The 16,753-nt window shown below is 39.8% G+C and overlaps 1 protein-coding gene across 1 annotated transcript in view; it reads right to left on the bottom strand.

The window, feature by feature from the left end:
* Positions 1 to 16,753, bottom strand: part of GNS (glucosamine (N-acetyl)-6-sulfatase) — a 58,373-nt gene that overhangs the window by 29,198 nt on the left and 12,422 nt on the right. Inside the window, exons 5-10 of the mRNA XM_059402546.1 lie at positions 16,611 to 16,709; positions 15,028 to 15,195; positions 13,091 to 13,173; positions 11,815 to 11,933; positions 9,595 to 9,698; positions 3,439 to 3,540 (exon numbers count right to left, since the gene is read on the bottom strand). Of these exons, the coding sequence (XP_059258529.1) occupies positions 3,439 to 3,540; positions 9,595 to 9,698; positions 11,815 to 11,933; positions 13,091 to 13,173; positions 15,028 to 15,195; positions 16,611 to 16,709 (675 nt within the window). The remainder of the gene's footprint in view (positions 1 to 3,438; positions 3,541 to 9,594; positions 9,699 to 11,814; positions 11,934 to 13,090; positions 13,174 to 15,027; positions 15,196 to 16,610; positions 16,710 to 16,753) is intronic.

Below are 16,753 nucleotides of genomic sequence, written 5' to 3'. Positions count from 1 at the left end.
ACAAAAACAAAAACAAAAAAACTCAATTAAGGGGCACCTGGGTGGCTCAGTCTGTCTGTCTTCAGTTTAGGTCACTAAAGCCCCACATAGGGCTCCCTCCCTGCCCTGCCCCATCCATGAGCATGTGTGCTGGCTCGCTCTCTCCCCGAGGTATGTGTTTTCTCAAAATCTCTCTCTTTTTTAAAGATTTTATTTATGTGGCCGCCGTGCAGTTATTGGTGCATGCGGTTTTGAAAGTGGGGAGGGTCCTGTCCCAATGAAAAGTTACAGAGTGCTTGTGTTTTAAAAAAAAATAAAGAAAAGAAAAAGGATTTTCTTTATGTATTAAAGAGACACAGAGCATTCAAGAGATTGAGACAGAGAGAGCGAGCGAGCAAGGGAGTGAGCAGGGATGGGGGAGAGGGAGAAACAGATTCCCTGCTGAGCAGGGGGCCTGATGTGGGGCTCGATTTTAGGACCCAGGATCATGGCCTGAGCCAAAGGAAGATGCTTAACTGAGTTACCCAGGTGCCCCTCAAATAAATAAAATCTTAAAAAAAAACCCCGAGAAACATTAAAAAATGGGCAAAGGATCTAAACGTATCTCCAAAGAAGATACACAAATGTCCAATAAACACACAAGATGTTCAACATCATCAGTCATTGGGGGAATGCATAGATCAAAACCACAGTAAGATACCACTTCATACCACTACAATGTAATAAAAAGACCGTTAACAGCAAGTGCAGGCAAGGATGTGGAAAACTTCAAACCCTCGTACACTGCTGATGGGAATATATAAAATGGTACAGTTGCTTTAGAAACAGTCTCGTAGTTCCTCTAGAGATTAAACATAAGTCACCACACAAGCCAGTAATTCTATTCCTAGGAAAATAGGTATGTACCCAAGAGAACTGAAAACATTCGTCTGCACAAACACTTGTACACAGGATGTCCACAGCTGCATTATTCGTAATAACCAAAAGGGAAAACAACCTATCAACTGAGGAATGGATAAACAAATGTGGAATATCCATACAGTGGAATATTATTTGGTAATGAAAAGGTATGAAATACTGATACCTGTTACAAAGGGGATGATTTCTGAAAACTTTATACTCAGTGTAAGAAGCCAGTCACAAGAGCCCATATATACATGATTTTATTTATACAGAATGTCCACACAGACAAATCTATAGCACTAGAAAGTAGATCAGTGCTTGCCTGGTGCTGAGAGAGGGAGCAATGGGGGAAAGACTGCTAATGGATCTTTTTGGGGTGATGAAAAGGTTCTAAATTTAGATCACGGTATGGAGGCACAACTCTGCATACACCAAAACTACTGAACTTACTATCAACTTTAAATTAGTGAATAAGGGAATTAAAACTGCTACAAATGATTCATTTCACTAATAAACGAGGAAATGCAAAGCAGGACCAAATACAATTTTGGTCTTTTCTATCCACCAGATTGGCAAAAATTAAGTTGTCTATAAGTTGTTTCTTATAGAACAAAGGGAATTCTCATACATTGCCGGTGGGAACGTGAGGTGATAACATTTTATAAAAATAACTTGGCAATATTTATAGAAATGAACAATGTGCAGTTCCTGTATTGGTATATACACATGTTCACTGGAAGACAGGTATAAATATCAACTAACGGCACTGTCTTTTTGTTTTTGTTTTTTTTTAAGATTTTTAAAATTTAAGAGAAAGCAGAGCAGGAGAGAGAGGGCGCAAGGAGGGAGGTGGGGGGCAGGGAGAAGCAGACTCCTGCTGAGCAGGCAGCCTCATGTGGGACTCGATCCCAGGACCCTGGGATCTATAATAAGCAGATGCTTAAACACTGAGCCACCCAGGCTCAACCCAACATCATTGTTCCTAAAACAAAACTAGCACAAGAGAACAATCTACTGACTAATAAAAAAACGAAGTTTTGATGTGTTCATACAATGGAGTATTAGGCATATGTGAACAACGTGTATCAGTTTGGAAACAATGCTGAATTGGTAAAAGTCCCAGATTACATTCAGGTGTTTTTGTTTTGTTTTGTTTTAGTGCCAAAAATGTATCGAAACTAAGGTATCTTGTTTAAGGATATTTACATGATAATTACTAAAAAAATAAAATCCAGAGAATGACAACCATGACATTCAGGAATATGATCACTCCTAAGGACAGGCAAGGGACAGATAGGTAGGATGGGGAGGAGCATATAGGTAGATGCACCAGTAGTGGAAATATGTGAGTTCTTAAATGGGATGATGAGTTCCTGGGTATTTCTCAGGTTTCAAGGCTTATGTGAGTGACATGTATTCTCTTGAATGAAGCACATATTACCTAGTAATAAACTGTAACAGACTCAGACAAATCAATGATTAACAGTCACCTATAATGAGTTACCATAAATGACTAACATATTTTAACACTGATTCTGCCGATTTAATATTGATCGTTCCACAGATCCTTAGCTCTGTGCAGTACCATACACACAAATACTTCCTGTGTATTCTATTTTTTAAAAGATTCTATTTTTAAAAAGATTTTGTTTTTTGAAAAGATTTATTTTAGAGAAAGAGCAGAATGAGGGGCAGAGGGAGAGAGTGAAGCAAACTCCCCACTGAGCAGGGAGGCTGACGTGGGGCTCAATCCCAGGACCCTGAGATCATAATCTGAGCCAAAATCAAGAGCTGGCTGCTTAATGAACTGAGACACCCAAGTGCCCCTAAGATGTTATTTTTAAGTAAGCTACCCCCAGCGTGGAGCTTGAACTCACAACCTCAGAATCGAGTCATATTCTCTGACTGAGCCAGCAAGGTGTCCCTTAAGGTATATATTCTGAAGTGAAAGGTCTTGTCAAATTAGCTTCCTGACCGCTCATACTGACTACATGTTTATGAACCAAGTCTAAGTAGTTTTCATTTTCTCAGACTTCTGCAAATACTCAGTTATAAGTCTTTTTAATCTCTGCCAGTTCTATAGATAATAAAGACCTCCTACAGTTATGCATTTCTTTGATCAGCACTGGAGCAATCCTTTTTGCACTTACTGTAGACATTTCTAATTCCTCAATGAGTTGATTAGTTCCTTCCTTTGCCCATTTTTCTACTGGGATATTAATCTTTCTAAAAACCCATCTACTATGGTGAAGAACTCATCGGTTGGGACCACAAACCCTTTTTCACATATGTTGCAATTTCTCATCTGTCCTCACTTTGTTTATGATGGGTTTTTGGGAGGGGGAAGGGGAAGAAGGGAGGATAGAGATCTGTTTATAAATGGCCCAACTGGTCTTTTAGAAGCTCCTTCCCACCAGAGAGAAGAGAAAAATTCTATTCTCCATTCTCCAATTTTCACAATTTGATTTAAGATTTAAATTTTTAATTCTAAATCTGTACAACCTGGAATTTATTTCAGAGTCTTGGCTCAGGCCCGATTGAGGGCTTCATACTCACCAAAATGGGCAATAAAGACATCCCATCCATCTGTGTCTTATTCGGGTTATAGCCAGCAATATCCAAAATAGTAGGACCCAAGTCAATGTTGGCAACGAGCATCTATGAGAATGAGGGAAGAAAAACAAGCAATCTAGAACACAGTTGGTCTGGTTTTCCTTTTCTATCATACAGCTCTTCCCCCACCCCACCCATGAGACAAACAGCATTTGCTATTATCTTTTGTACAGCCCAGACTTACTGAGATCTTACTCATTGAATCATATAAGAATTCAAAAAATAAAACATAAAGATTTCTAAGACTTGTAATACATGCCCCTGGGAAGTTATGTATCTACTCAACCCACACCGCTATTGAGCAAAAAACATTTTTCAAAACATTTTTCGTAACTTCTTTGGGACTGCCCAAAGTCTGATGAATCATGAGAAGATGTTGCGCTATTTTATACCAAGTGTTTACAACATGTATTTCTACAGTTCACTACATTTGATTTCAAACAGACTCCTGACATTTTTGAAATCCTCAAAGGGTGAATGCTTCTTTTTATCCTTTCCATTTTTTAAAAAAGATTTTATTTATTTGACAGAGAGAGACACAGCAAGGGAGGGAACACAAGCAGGGGGAGTGGCAGAGGGAGAAGCAGGCTTCCTGCTGAGTGGGAAGCCTGATGAGAGACTTGATTCCAGGACCCTGGGATCATACCTGAGCCAAAGGCAGATGCTTGACAACTGAGCCACCCAGACACCCCAGGTTGAATGCTTCTTATCAAGGAAGATATTAACCCTTTTTGTAGTTTCTCAAAGTGGTAACACTACTAAAAAATGTTTGCAACAGGAAGGTAGAGGAGAGGGGTTTAAAAAAAGATGTTTGTAATAGACTTTGGAGACTGCAGAAAACTCATTCCAACAGGAGTTTCCTTAAAGAGCACAAAACTAAGATGTGCTAAATAAACACATTAGGCATTAAAGTCACTGTCCTGCATTTACACCTTGCTTTATTCCTTTGGTTTATTAGACTATTTTACTTCTGTATACAAATCCTCTTTAGGACCTAAACCAGCATACTCCCACAGAAATATAATGGGACCACATATGTAATTTAAGATTATCTACTAATCACATTAAAGTAAAAAGGGGAAGAAATTCATTGTATATATTTTATTTAACTTGGTATGTCAAAAATAGTACTATTTCAAATGTAAGCAATGTGAGACATTTAATAAGATTTTATCTTTTTTTTTTGAGCTGAGTCTTTGAAATCTGGAATGCTGTACTTGTAACACATCTCAGTTTGGACTATCACATATGTTTTGGCTCACCAGGCGCAGTGGCTGGTGGCCACTGTGGTGGACATGCAGGCTTAAAGTCACTTAAATCACAGGCTAGGGAAAACTCAGAGTGGTGAAGACAATCCACCAGGGATACCAGGGGAGTCAAAGTTTACCGAGCACCTATTCTGTGCCAGTCCTTACGGTTTATCCTCTCTTAATCCTCGCTGCCACCCCAGGATGCACTATTTCCCCTGCTTTACAGATGAGGAAGTGAAAGAGAAGTAACTGAAGCAAAATCAAAAGCTTGTAAATTGAAAAGCTACCATGTACTGAAAGGAAATAAAAGTCTTCAGGATTGTTGAGACAATGCAGAGCATCGTAAAAAGGTCAAGGTGGGGGGGATTAAAAAAGTGAAACCTAACTCAGGAACTTTTCATTTAAAAACAAAACCGAAAGTACAGAAATAAAAGGCAAGAAAACGTCTTCAGAGCACTGTTAATCAGGGGCCAGGTTTCCTGGCAGCTATGAAGGGCTCATACAGGGCCGAGTAATATACTTATCTTGGCTCTGAATCAGTAAGTTTAACACTAAGCTTCCAGAAATCACCATTCGGTGGTAAGCCACTCACGGGAAAGGCAATCCTTTCTTTACTTTTATACTTAAGTGAAACAAGTTAGGAAATTCTAGATTCAAGAATTAGAATGGATACTATGGGACCATGAGTGTAATGACTTCTAGAAACACTAGCAATTCAAGTCCTAAAACAGTACTGCTTCTATCACTAAGTATAAAAGCTACTCAGGAAAAAACTCACAAAAATGTCCCCAGGGATTATCCAAGACCCAGGGTAAGAGATATCTTCCCTAATTCCAGGTCTCTCAGGAAGACCGAGCTGCTCTGAATACAGTCAACAAGAGTGGGTATGAATACAGAAGAGATCATGGCAGGAGAGAAGAGACAAGCACAGATATAACCTCAAGAATCAGATCAAAGCAACAAGACTCTGATGTGTGACTCAAAAGACCTTCAGTTATGTCTAGGACATGAATGAAGTGAAGTCAAATCCACAGGTATTACTAACATGTCCAAGGCAGTTTTATAAAGAAGAAAAAAAAAAGTAAACACCAAAATTGTAAAACCTACAGAGATTTAAAATGGTGACTGCCTGTTTCATCAGGAAACACTTAAAAAGCCATCAATTACATGATGGGAGGCTCTCTCAAATGGCAGTCGTCTTTGTGGGGAGAAAGGTCTGTTTCAGTACAAATCAAGAGTCACTAAGATTTGTCCCAAGTACCACAGACATCATCCCAGGACTCTGTTCCCAGCTATCTGCAATAATCACATTTTCCCTAAAAAGGAATAAATTCTCTTCCCTTTCAGGCTTTAGTTTGACTAAGAGGGAAAGAATCTCAAAACCAGCAAACTACATCAGAAGATGGAAGACTTCTAGAGGATACTGAGCATGAGTGAAGAATCCAACAGAGACTTCTGTCTCTGGTTTTTACAAACAAGAATCAGAATGGATACTATAGGCCCATGATTATAATGACTTCTAGAAACACTAGCAATTCAAGTTCCTAAAATGGTACTGCTTTTATCACTAAGTATAACCTTAAAGATTCATTTATGGATTGGAATTAAAAAGCACTGACAAGACCAAAAGTAAATTATTTCATAATCGCAGCCTCACAGCTTGGGAATGTTCTTAGGATTTATGTATATAGATATTATGATCAAATAAAAACCCTTAGAAAATTCTGGGGCATGAAATCAAAGGATATCGTGCTTTGGAGCTGCTTAATATGCCCAACTCATAACCCTGCGCCTCTCATGCAGGACGACTGGCACCGAGACAAGTACCCTGTCAACACAGGATGAATGACCCACCATCTCTGACACTCTTTGTGCTAGGTGGAGGCTGAGCATTTCATACTTCTCAAACTACATCTGTCAGCACAGCACCACCCACCAAACCCCACCCTACCATGGATTTTGAGAAGAGACACAGTTAATTTTCAATCCCGGTTCTGACACTTACTATGTGACCTTGGTAATAACCATTCAGGCAACATGGATGTACCCCAATGTGTGTTAAGGGCAGGGTATTCTAAGTTTAGACAGTGCCTCTCTTCTAGGAACTCCCCCAAGTAAAAAAACACAAACTCAGCAGGGTGTGGTAAGTGTGAGGGCAGCCAGGACAGGGCAAGGGCACCTACCCCAAGTGGGGGTGGGGGGTGTAGTGACTCTCCAGGCAGAAACCCCAAACCAAAGCTCTCAAGGACAATTAGTGACGTGGAAGGGGCATTTGAGGGGCATTCCCAAACAGAAGGAGCAATCAGCAGACAAAGACAAGGAGGTGAGAGAGATGAGACAGAGAGAACCACTTCACTTAGAAGTGACAGTGGTTCGGTACAGCTGCCATTCTGTCCCCTGGGCAAGCCAAGCTCATTCTTCGATGTGTGACTTCCCATTTATTGTTCTTCTCAGAATGCCCTCCCACAGATCTCTGCAGGACTAAACCCTTTCCAACACCCAGGTCTCTGCTCAAGTGCCTCAGAAGCTTTCACTGACAACTGTAGTGGAAGCATCTGGCTCTCCAGGCACTGAGAGTTAAGAACTAGTCTTTCCTGACTGCTCAGTGCTGTGTAGCCAAGCCTGCAGGCATAAGATATTTAAATATTTTCTGAGCTATACTGTAATGGTTAGGTACAGACTCTGGAGCCAGACTCCAATATTTGATAGCAGACTCTGATATTTTATCTTGGGCATGCCATTTAACTTCTACACCTCAGTTTCCTCACCTGTGAAATGGGTGTAACAGTATCTCTAAGTGGGTTCCTATAGCTAATACACTTAGAATAGCACCTGTCACACACTAAGCATTCAAAAAGTGATAGATATTACTGTTGAAATGGTTTCCTAGGAACCAGGTTTCATTCAGACTGCTTGGAGAAGGTCAACTTTTCTGATTTTAATATTTAGATGCCGCTGTTAACTTGAAGATAAAGGGAACTGTTTGGTTGATGGGCAGCTGGCTGACACATTCCATTCCGTTCTCATTTCACTTCCTTCCCCACGCTGGTTAGAAATGGCCCTAACAGCCCTGCTCCTTGGAAATGCACACAGCTGCCAACATGTTTTGAGTCCACTCCAACACCAAGATCAAGAAAACACTTTTAAGACTAAGCAAAGTAAGTCAATCAGAGAAAGACAATTATCATATGATCCCACTGACATGTGGTATTTAAGAAACAAGACAGAGGATCATAGGGGAAAAGAGAAAAAAATGCAACAGGACAAAACCAGAGAGGGAAACAAACCATAAGAGACTCTTAATGTCAGGAAATAAACTGAGGGTTGCTGGAGGGGAGCGGGGTGGGGGAATGGGTTAATTGGGTGATAGACATTAAGGAGGGCACATGATGTTATAAGCACTGGTGTTACATAAAAGTGATGAATCACAAAGAGACCTGTACCCTTAGGGGCAAATAATACATTATATATTAATTTTTAAAAAAAGAGTGATGAATCACAAACCTGTACTCGTGAAACAAATAATACATTATATGTTAATTAACTGAATTTAAATTTTAAAAATTCTAATAAATAAATAAAGGGCTAAAAAAAAAAAAACAGACTTAATGGTCCTCTAAACTCGCCTATCTCCTTTGAAAGGAGACCCATTCACATGGTACTGGATTTGTAGTGGGAAATGACTGGCTTTAGGAATGCAGGTGTTAAGAAAAAAAGAAAACTCAAAAGAAATTACAAAGGCCATTTTACCTTTCTGAAGAATTTCAACAGAATTCCATCATGAGCATTATAAAAAGAAATAAGGGTATTACACTTAAACATTAACCTCCAAAATTAGACTAAAGTACCTAGTATACCCATAAAGTCTGGCCAGTTTTCCAATTCTAGCTTAAGTGATGTATTTGCTCATTTTCTTTTGTCTCACAGAGCTGGGACTGAAATTGTGTTATTAGAGAAGAGAAGACATAACTAGTAGAACTTATCAATTCTTATCTTCCAAGCATTAGACCAAAGCGTTTTGGATAAGAGTGTCTAGAATCTCTAGGAAAAACGTGCCTCAGTATTTGGTACCAAGTTTGGAAAAAGACACTGAAACCAAATGGAAATGGCAACAAAAGAAAGTGGTACATTATGACAGTTCTAGGAGAGAGAATCAGTAAAACAAATGCATGTGGGACAAGCAGTTCCACAGAGAGAGGGAAATAAATCCTCTGAAGACATGCTTTCTATAGCCTTATATTCAGTGAGGTCAGACTGGCAGCAGCTATCAGCAGGGAGGTCAGATATGCAGAATCAGAATCTGCATTTTAACAAGGTCCCCAGGGGCATTTGCCTGAGCTCTTAATCTACAGGGTAGTAGGCCCCAAACTGGGCTGCTTCTTTGTATTACCTGTGGACTTAAAAAAAGCAGAGGCTGGGTCCCTATTATAGTTCAAGTGAGTCCACTAGAACCATTCTGGATGTTTAACCTTTCACAATTTCAGAACATGATGTTGAGGACAGTGGTAGCAAGTCACTGCTCCAGGACAAAGTAAAGATTTAGTCTCGAAGGACAAATCAAAGCTACTCCTAGTGATATATATATATATATATATATATGGGAGGATGGGGGGGGGGAGAATACAATTAAAAGAAGGTGGCCAGGAGCTTAAAAAATAAGTAAATAAATAAATAAATCAATGAATAAGGGAATCACCGACTCCAAGACTTATAAATACACTCACAAGATCTTAAGCCGAACACAAATCATCCTCGTAGGAGAAGTCTAATCAGCCTCCTCTTCAGAGAACAGCCTTCTTTTCTCAGGCAAGTGCTACCTGTAAACAGCATCAGCTTCTCAGGCACCTACCTTGCTTGTCTGATTTGGTTTGATCCCAGGTCCCCGAACCAGCAGTGGAACTTTGATATCAAACTCATACAGCTGTCTTTTGTCTATCGGCAAAGAAAACTGTCCTGAAAACAAAATACAGGGGGTAAAGAAGGAGCTAGGAAAGAAGTATCACACACATATTCAATCAATGGACAGTAAGAATGCAAACAACTCTGTTCTATTTATGGGGCTTAAATAGAAAGTTTATAATCGCTTAGGTCTCTTATTAATACAAGGCAGGAAATGAGTTCATCTTTAAACTAATGCGTAGGGGGACTCCTTGGTCTAAGATAAGACAAATTCAGCAAAAACAATGACTGGAAAGTACTGAAATACAAATACATAATTTATGTAGGATACTCAACCTGACCACAATTGAATGAGGTTACTCTAAAAACTGTCAATAAAGAGCCAAAGCATTTATCTGACCTTTCCTGAATAAACTGCATTTCAAGATAACCAGTTGAGTTCTTCTCTAAGGAATTCCAACTAATAAATGCAAAAGGACAGAGTTATGAAGTCAACATTTTGCCATCTTTAAGAGAATAGTAGATTAAAGCAAGAATGAATCATCAATGGAACCTTCAGCTACAAAAGGTTCATAGGTCAGGCTCAGGTTGACACCACATGAGCCATCAATTAATAGCAGCATCGCTAAAGTGGGCCAACCAGACACCATCATGAACTGATGTAACAGGAAGTACATATCAGTAACACCAAGGAAACATTCTTTCTGAAAATGGCAATCAAAAAAAAATATTTATTTATTTATTTATTTGACAGAAATCACAAGTAGGCAGAGAGGCAGGCAGAGAGAGAGAGAGGAGGAAGCAGGCTCCCTGCTGAGCAGAGAGCCCAATGTGGGGCTTGATCCCAGGATCCTGGGATCATGACCTGAGCCGAAGGCAGAGGCTTCTGAGTCACTCAGGCACCCCTGAAAATGGCAATTTCTATTAAGCCTCTAGATCTAACTACCCATCTATAGAAAATGCTGACTAAAGAAACAGAAGTTAAGGAATCCTGAGAATGCAATTAGCCAGATCTAGAATGTGAGATATTCTGAACAAAAAAAAACCCCAAAACCCTTTTCCCAATAAATCAGTGGCAGTAACATTCTCAGGGCACATGAAAAAATACAGGTAGCATGCGAACTTCGTCTAGATCCTGATACGTAATAGATTAGTCAGAGGCACAATGGAGAGTTCATGTACAGAATCACAATGTCTGAAGTTTCTTCAAAACCTTCTAAACAAAATAAAGACAAACATGGGGAAGATAGGAAGAATTCAAAAGACTGGCCACACATAGCTGAAAAGCGAAGCCGGGAATGGAAGTTATTTTATTAGTCTTTACTTTGAGTGCTTAAAAATATTTACAACGAAACATTAACTGCCTCATCAATCTGCTCCCATGCAAGTGAGCCCCATGTTAGTAGTTTTCAAGTTTATTAAATTGATACACTGGGAAAGAAGACATTCATTTTTAAGAATATCCAAGTGGAAAAAAGGAAAGTGAGGATATGGGGCTGACTAATACAGAGTTTTAAAAAGACAAAACACAAAACAGAAAGATACATATACACACACACACAAAAAATCAATAAAACACCCCACAATTTCACAAGAAATTTCAAGACAACCTTCTCTTGTTCTTTCTATGTAAAATCTCTTACCCCTAGTCTACTTGCCTTTTAAATCTAGTTCAATTTCAGAGGGCCTGGGTGGCTCAGTCAGTTAAGCGTTTGCCTTCGGCTCAGGTCATAATCTCAGGGTGCTGGGATAGAGCCCTGCGACAGGCTCCCTGCTAGGGAGCCTGTTTCTCCCTCTTCTTCTACTGCTCCCCCTGCTTGTGTGTGCTCATGAGTGCATTCTAATAAATAAAATCTTAAAAAAAAAAAAAAAATCTAGTTCAGTTTCTTCCTTTTTTCCTAAAGCCTATCTCTAATCTAACAAGGTCACTCTTTCCTCCCAACTCCTAGAACATCATGTAACTTGGCACATGAAATAGCAAATAATGACACGTTTCCCCACGTTTGAATGAGTTGACTTTCTAACTAGAGGAGTCCTGAGGGCAGCAGCCTCCCCCTCTGGCCCACCCACTGCTACAACAGGCCTAGAACTCCCTGCTAGTGCTACTGACTGGGTGAAAAAGGAAAGGCACCTAATCAATGCCACAGTAATATGCCAGTCTGCCCCTTACCTGTGTGGTAGCCGTTGTCTGAGGTATAAAAGATGTAAGTGTTGTTTAGTTCCCCATTGAACTCCAGTCTCTTGACCAGTTTCTCCACAAGGTCATCAACTGACAGTAAAGTTTGCCACCTGCATGTACATAGAGGGTGACAACAGAATTTCAGAACAATAGCTGAAGGAATGCTATCTTGCCAAAAAAGCAGGAGCAAAGTCCAAAACAAAACCACCCAAAGTCCCCAAACCTCTTTTCCTCGGACCCCTCCCTGGGGTGTGTGTGTGTGTGGGGGGGGGATTAGAAAATCCCAGAACATAATGAGTTCATTCCAAATTTAACGGTTTCCAAAGAAATGAGGCTTTTAAAAGCAGTTAGTTTTATTAACACTGGTGGTGACAGCAGAAAATGGAAGGGAAACCTGTCAATTCAGTACTGATTAGCACAGATTAATTCAGATAAACCTACGCCACAACAACGTTTAGGGGTCTATTTAGGGGTCAGCAAGCTATAGTGATGGGCCAGTTTGCCCACTGTTTTTGTTTTTTAAATTGTGATAAAAGACCACACAACATAGAATTTACCAACTTAATAAATTTTAAGGGTACTAACAATAGTATGAAGTATATTCACACAGTGAGGCAGATCTCCAGATCTTTCCTTCCTGCAAATCTGGCGCTCTATACCCATTAAACAATTTACCATTTTTATACAGTTTTACTGGAACACAGTTGTGCTCATTCAGTCACATAATGCCTAGTTCTACTCCACAGGCAAAGCTGGGTAACTGCAACAGACACTGTCTGGCCTGACAGGCTATGATTATTTACTCTCTTGTCCTTTACAGACAAAGTTTGCTAGCCCCTGGTATAATCTAAATACATCTTTAGAGAGTGTAATGAATTTTTAAGAACTGACTTAAAAGAAATTCCTTGAAATTCCAAACAGCAACGGCAAATATTCTGTTCTAGTCTAAGTCTTTGGGTCTTATGCAAATACTAGGCCTGATGTCCCACAAAGTGACCTTTTCTTCAGACATAGAGAATATATATATTTTTTTTAACCAAAATGCTCCAGTTTGCAATTCTGTTTTAACAAGTCATGATGGTCCAAAGACCATCTCCTACACCTTCTGGGGCAGCAGACCTCTGAACAGTCTCTCCCATCAACTTGCTACCTGTTGATCTTGTGTCAAAGATAACCACATTGTGCAGTCCCCTGGTTCATGGGCTGATTTGGAAGGTCCTCAAAGACCAGCTACCAGAGTACCAGCTACCAGAGTAGCAGCGCTTACCTTTTCCGAAATGCATTATCTAAGAACTGTATTGAAGAATTAGTCATTGGGGTCTTGGCTTGCCTAATTAACCAGTGCTTGTTCTAAGATTTAAATGAAAATAAAAAGTTAGCACGAAATCATACAATCAAATAAACTGCTAGAGTACATAATGAAAAGGAACATTTTACACTTCAGCAAAAAGGAACTTACTGGAGCATTTAAAGAACTTCAGACTTCCTCTTCCCTGCGCCATGTGTTCCTAAAAACACTTTCTATATATTATCACTCATTCTTTATCTTCCCAGTGCTCCCTAATGAAAGGAGGCCTGGGCTCCTTGTTAGCAGCATTAATCAGCATTTAAAGATATTTAGTGGGGGTGCCTGGGTGGCTCAGTGGTTTGGGCTGCTGCCTTCAGCTCGGGTCATGATCTCAGGGTCCTGGGATCGAGCCCCGCATCGGGCTCCCTGCTCCGCAGGAGGCCTGCTTCCCTCTCTCTCTCTCTCTCTCTGCCTGCCTCTCTGCCTACTTGTGATCTCTGTCTGTCAAATAAATAAATAAAATCTTTAAAAAAAAAAAAGATATTTAGTGAAAGATATTGGGAAACTACTGGCTAAAAGGAGACTAAATCTGTAACACTGAGTCTATGCTTTGGGTCTACTAACCAAACTATAAAATGGTAAATATTAACATTGCCTTCCAATAATTTTTGCCTTAAAAATTTAGTCATTACTCTATCAGCCTCTATTTTCCTACCCAAGATACTGATTATCCTAGAACCTTGTGAAAATCTCATCATAGCAATTTCCTAAAACCTCAAGCTCAAATCTAGAGAGTTCTTCTCATTTAAAAAAGCACTCACAGTTCTAAAAAACAAAAACATATCCACACATCATTAATTCTCTCCTCTCTACTTATAAAGCCCTAAGTTACCACCTCCCAAACTATCAGCCCCAAAGTGTTCTTTGTTTTTTAATATGTTTGAGAAGTGTTATACCGCATATCCTCCTGCTGGAAATTCATGTTGGAACAGGAGTAACTCTGAGAAATTCTGCAACAAGGTGATTAGTTAAAATTTCTAAACTTACTTGCTCATGAGAACTTTTAACTTCTTTTGGAATGTGGATAATGGCCCTCTAGTTCAAAACTCAGTTCTCTCAGCTTTAAAAATCCTACCTAAGCACTTGCCTACAGGCAACATGCTGCATAATTTCTATGTTCTTCAGTCCATACTGCAGCTGCATGAGGAATCAGGACCTCCCACTTTATTTCTCCCACTTTCGATAGAGAAGCAGAAGTTAAGCATCTTGCTCCCAGCTGGGTCACTTGGCTCGGAAATGGTAGTGCTGAGCCTAATCCAAGACTCATTCTACTACACCTCCCCAGCAATTAAGATTTCTGGGCAAAAGGCACGAGGCAGTATAGAACTTCTGCCTTTGAACCAGTGAACAACCTACCCTCTGTGCCAAGGGAAGTGTAAGTAACTAGCATATGAGGCAAATATTTAGGTTGTGGCCCTTAATTACATTCCCTGCTCTGGCTCACTTCTCCATTCAACTTCCCTTTCCAGTCATATTGCACTATGTCACCCCCTCTTTCCTGTGCGTCAGGAAAGGTGAGGGCCACCCACAGGGGGGCACTGCAGGCCTAGCTCAGCCCCACGGGATGTGTCTGAGCCACTGCCACATGGGAGGAGAGGTGGCACAGAGATTAGAAGAGCCTGTAGTCAGTAAAGATAGCACTTCTTTAACATTTCCTATAGATTCTCCAGCTGCTAACCAGATGTGGCGAGATTATCTCTCCTGAAGCAAGTTTACGCTATTATACTCAAGACAGGCACAATTACCTTTAAAATATCTCGAAGGAAAACCAACTACATGGCTCAAAAGCTCCCTAACAAGGTAATATATAGTTACTTATATCAAGTGTGGTTTAATTCAAGGTTAGGGGAAGCTACCGTTCCATGGATGTTGAAGTTCTTATTCCTTGGTGCAAAGACGTTCTGGAAACTCTTCTGGTACTGAGGTGCAGCTGTCCAAGGAGAATGAGGTGCTGGTGTGGAGATCATCATGAAGAACGGCTCAGAGTTGGATTTGTAGTCCAGGAAGCCCAAGGAGATATTAGCCTGAGATATACACAGATCTGTCATCTTCTACCCTACCCAACAGTTCAGGACTTGAAAGATGCATGTATACAAGGGGTATAATTTATAATTAGCTTTTAATCAATCTTAAGAATTTTAACAATCTTAATGTTAACACAAACTATGTCAAAGTTATTACAAGTGTGTTGCTGAAACAAATATTAGGGTTTTAGGCAATACTTATTTTAAAAAGTGGAAAAGCATACCATCCTAAAAAAGCAAATAAGATCTTAGTGATTTCGCATGATCTAAAAGTTGTTTTGCCTTCCATTAAGGTAAAAATAGTAATGCGGCTTTTTAAGGATTATTTTGCACTAATATGGCCTAAAGTATGTCTCTGTTGCCTTAAAATATATAAAAAGAGAGTCAATCTAATTCACAGTAGAACAGGTGGATTAAGTTACCTTAATCTTAGAAAAATATACAGAGCACAGATATCATAAGTTATGCCAGCTCAAGCAGCTAAGCTAAATGAATAAAATTAAATCCAAACATATTCTACCAGCATTTTAACTTATAATGACTTACATTTTTCATTTGCTTATCTGGAGCTACATTATGAAAATGAAAGCATCCCACACACGTTATGTGTTTTTATTGTTCTAGTTGATTTATAGCGTCATTTACTCCCATCACTGAACTCAAAGGATACTGACTGCATCAATTCCACCCACCTGGTTACTCTAGGTCTGTCAGAAGCCTGTGGTTCCAACATGCCAAGCACACTTCTGCCTCAGTCCCTGCAAACCCCTTGTTCCCTCTGTCTGTGCACCCTTCCCACTGATCTGGACAACTCACTCTCGCCTCTTTAAGCATTATCTAAGTAACTCCCATACCTTGCCAGATTTATTTGTCTACCTGATCACCAAGAGTGACTCTGCTTCATTTACTTAACACCTGCTATGCTGGGTGCTGAACTATTTGGTGAATTAATTCTCTGTGAAAGGTCTGTCATTAGAAACACCTTAGACAGGAAAGGAAAGTCCTAAATTCACGCAGTTTCAGGAATTTTATATAAAAACCCACAAAGCCTTAAGAACTCCCAGTCCCTAGCTCCCCACCCTCATGGTGAAGCTGCCAGTTCCTAGCTTGTGAGTGAATCTGGGGTCAAGAGTAAGAACCTCTAAAGTAAAACCTCTTCAAAGTAATCTCTATAGTCTTAAGAGATTAGCCTTTGGAAAAGGATTTGTTGCTGGAATTTCAAGAACATTAACTCTGAGCCTGGCTTATATACAAAGAAAAAGTCCCTCAGGAGTCTTTAATCAGTTGGAAATACTTTTTGGCAGTTAAATGAAGTTATTATTCATTCACATTACTCAACAAGACCAAGTCCAAAGTCCTAGGCAGAGGTTTCAATAGTGAGCCAAACTTGCAAGGACAGAGCCTTGATAACTCACCAGAACATCTGTCAGGTAGTCCACGCTGTAGTTTTCACCATGCTTCCGTGCCTTCCCATTGATAGACAGGGTATAGTTATAGTATTTAGAATTCTTTTCCTATTAGACAGGAAAGTAAAATTTGTTAAGCGGTTAGCACACTA

The sequence above is a fragment of the Mustela nigripes genome, chromosome 6 (genome assembly GCF_022355385.1).
Source record: "Mustela nigripes isolate SB6536 chromosome 6, MUSNIG.SB6536, whole genome shotgun sequence".
NCBI lineage: Eukaryota > Metazoa > Chordata > Mammalia > Carnivora > Mustelidae > Mustela > Mustela nigripes.
Note: the sequence above shows the minus strand (reverse complement) of the source record. Positions and strands in the feature narration are given on the sequence as shown.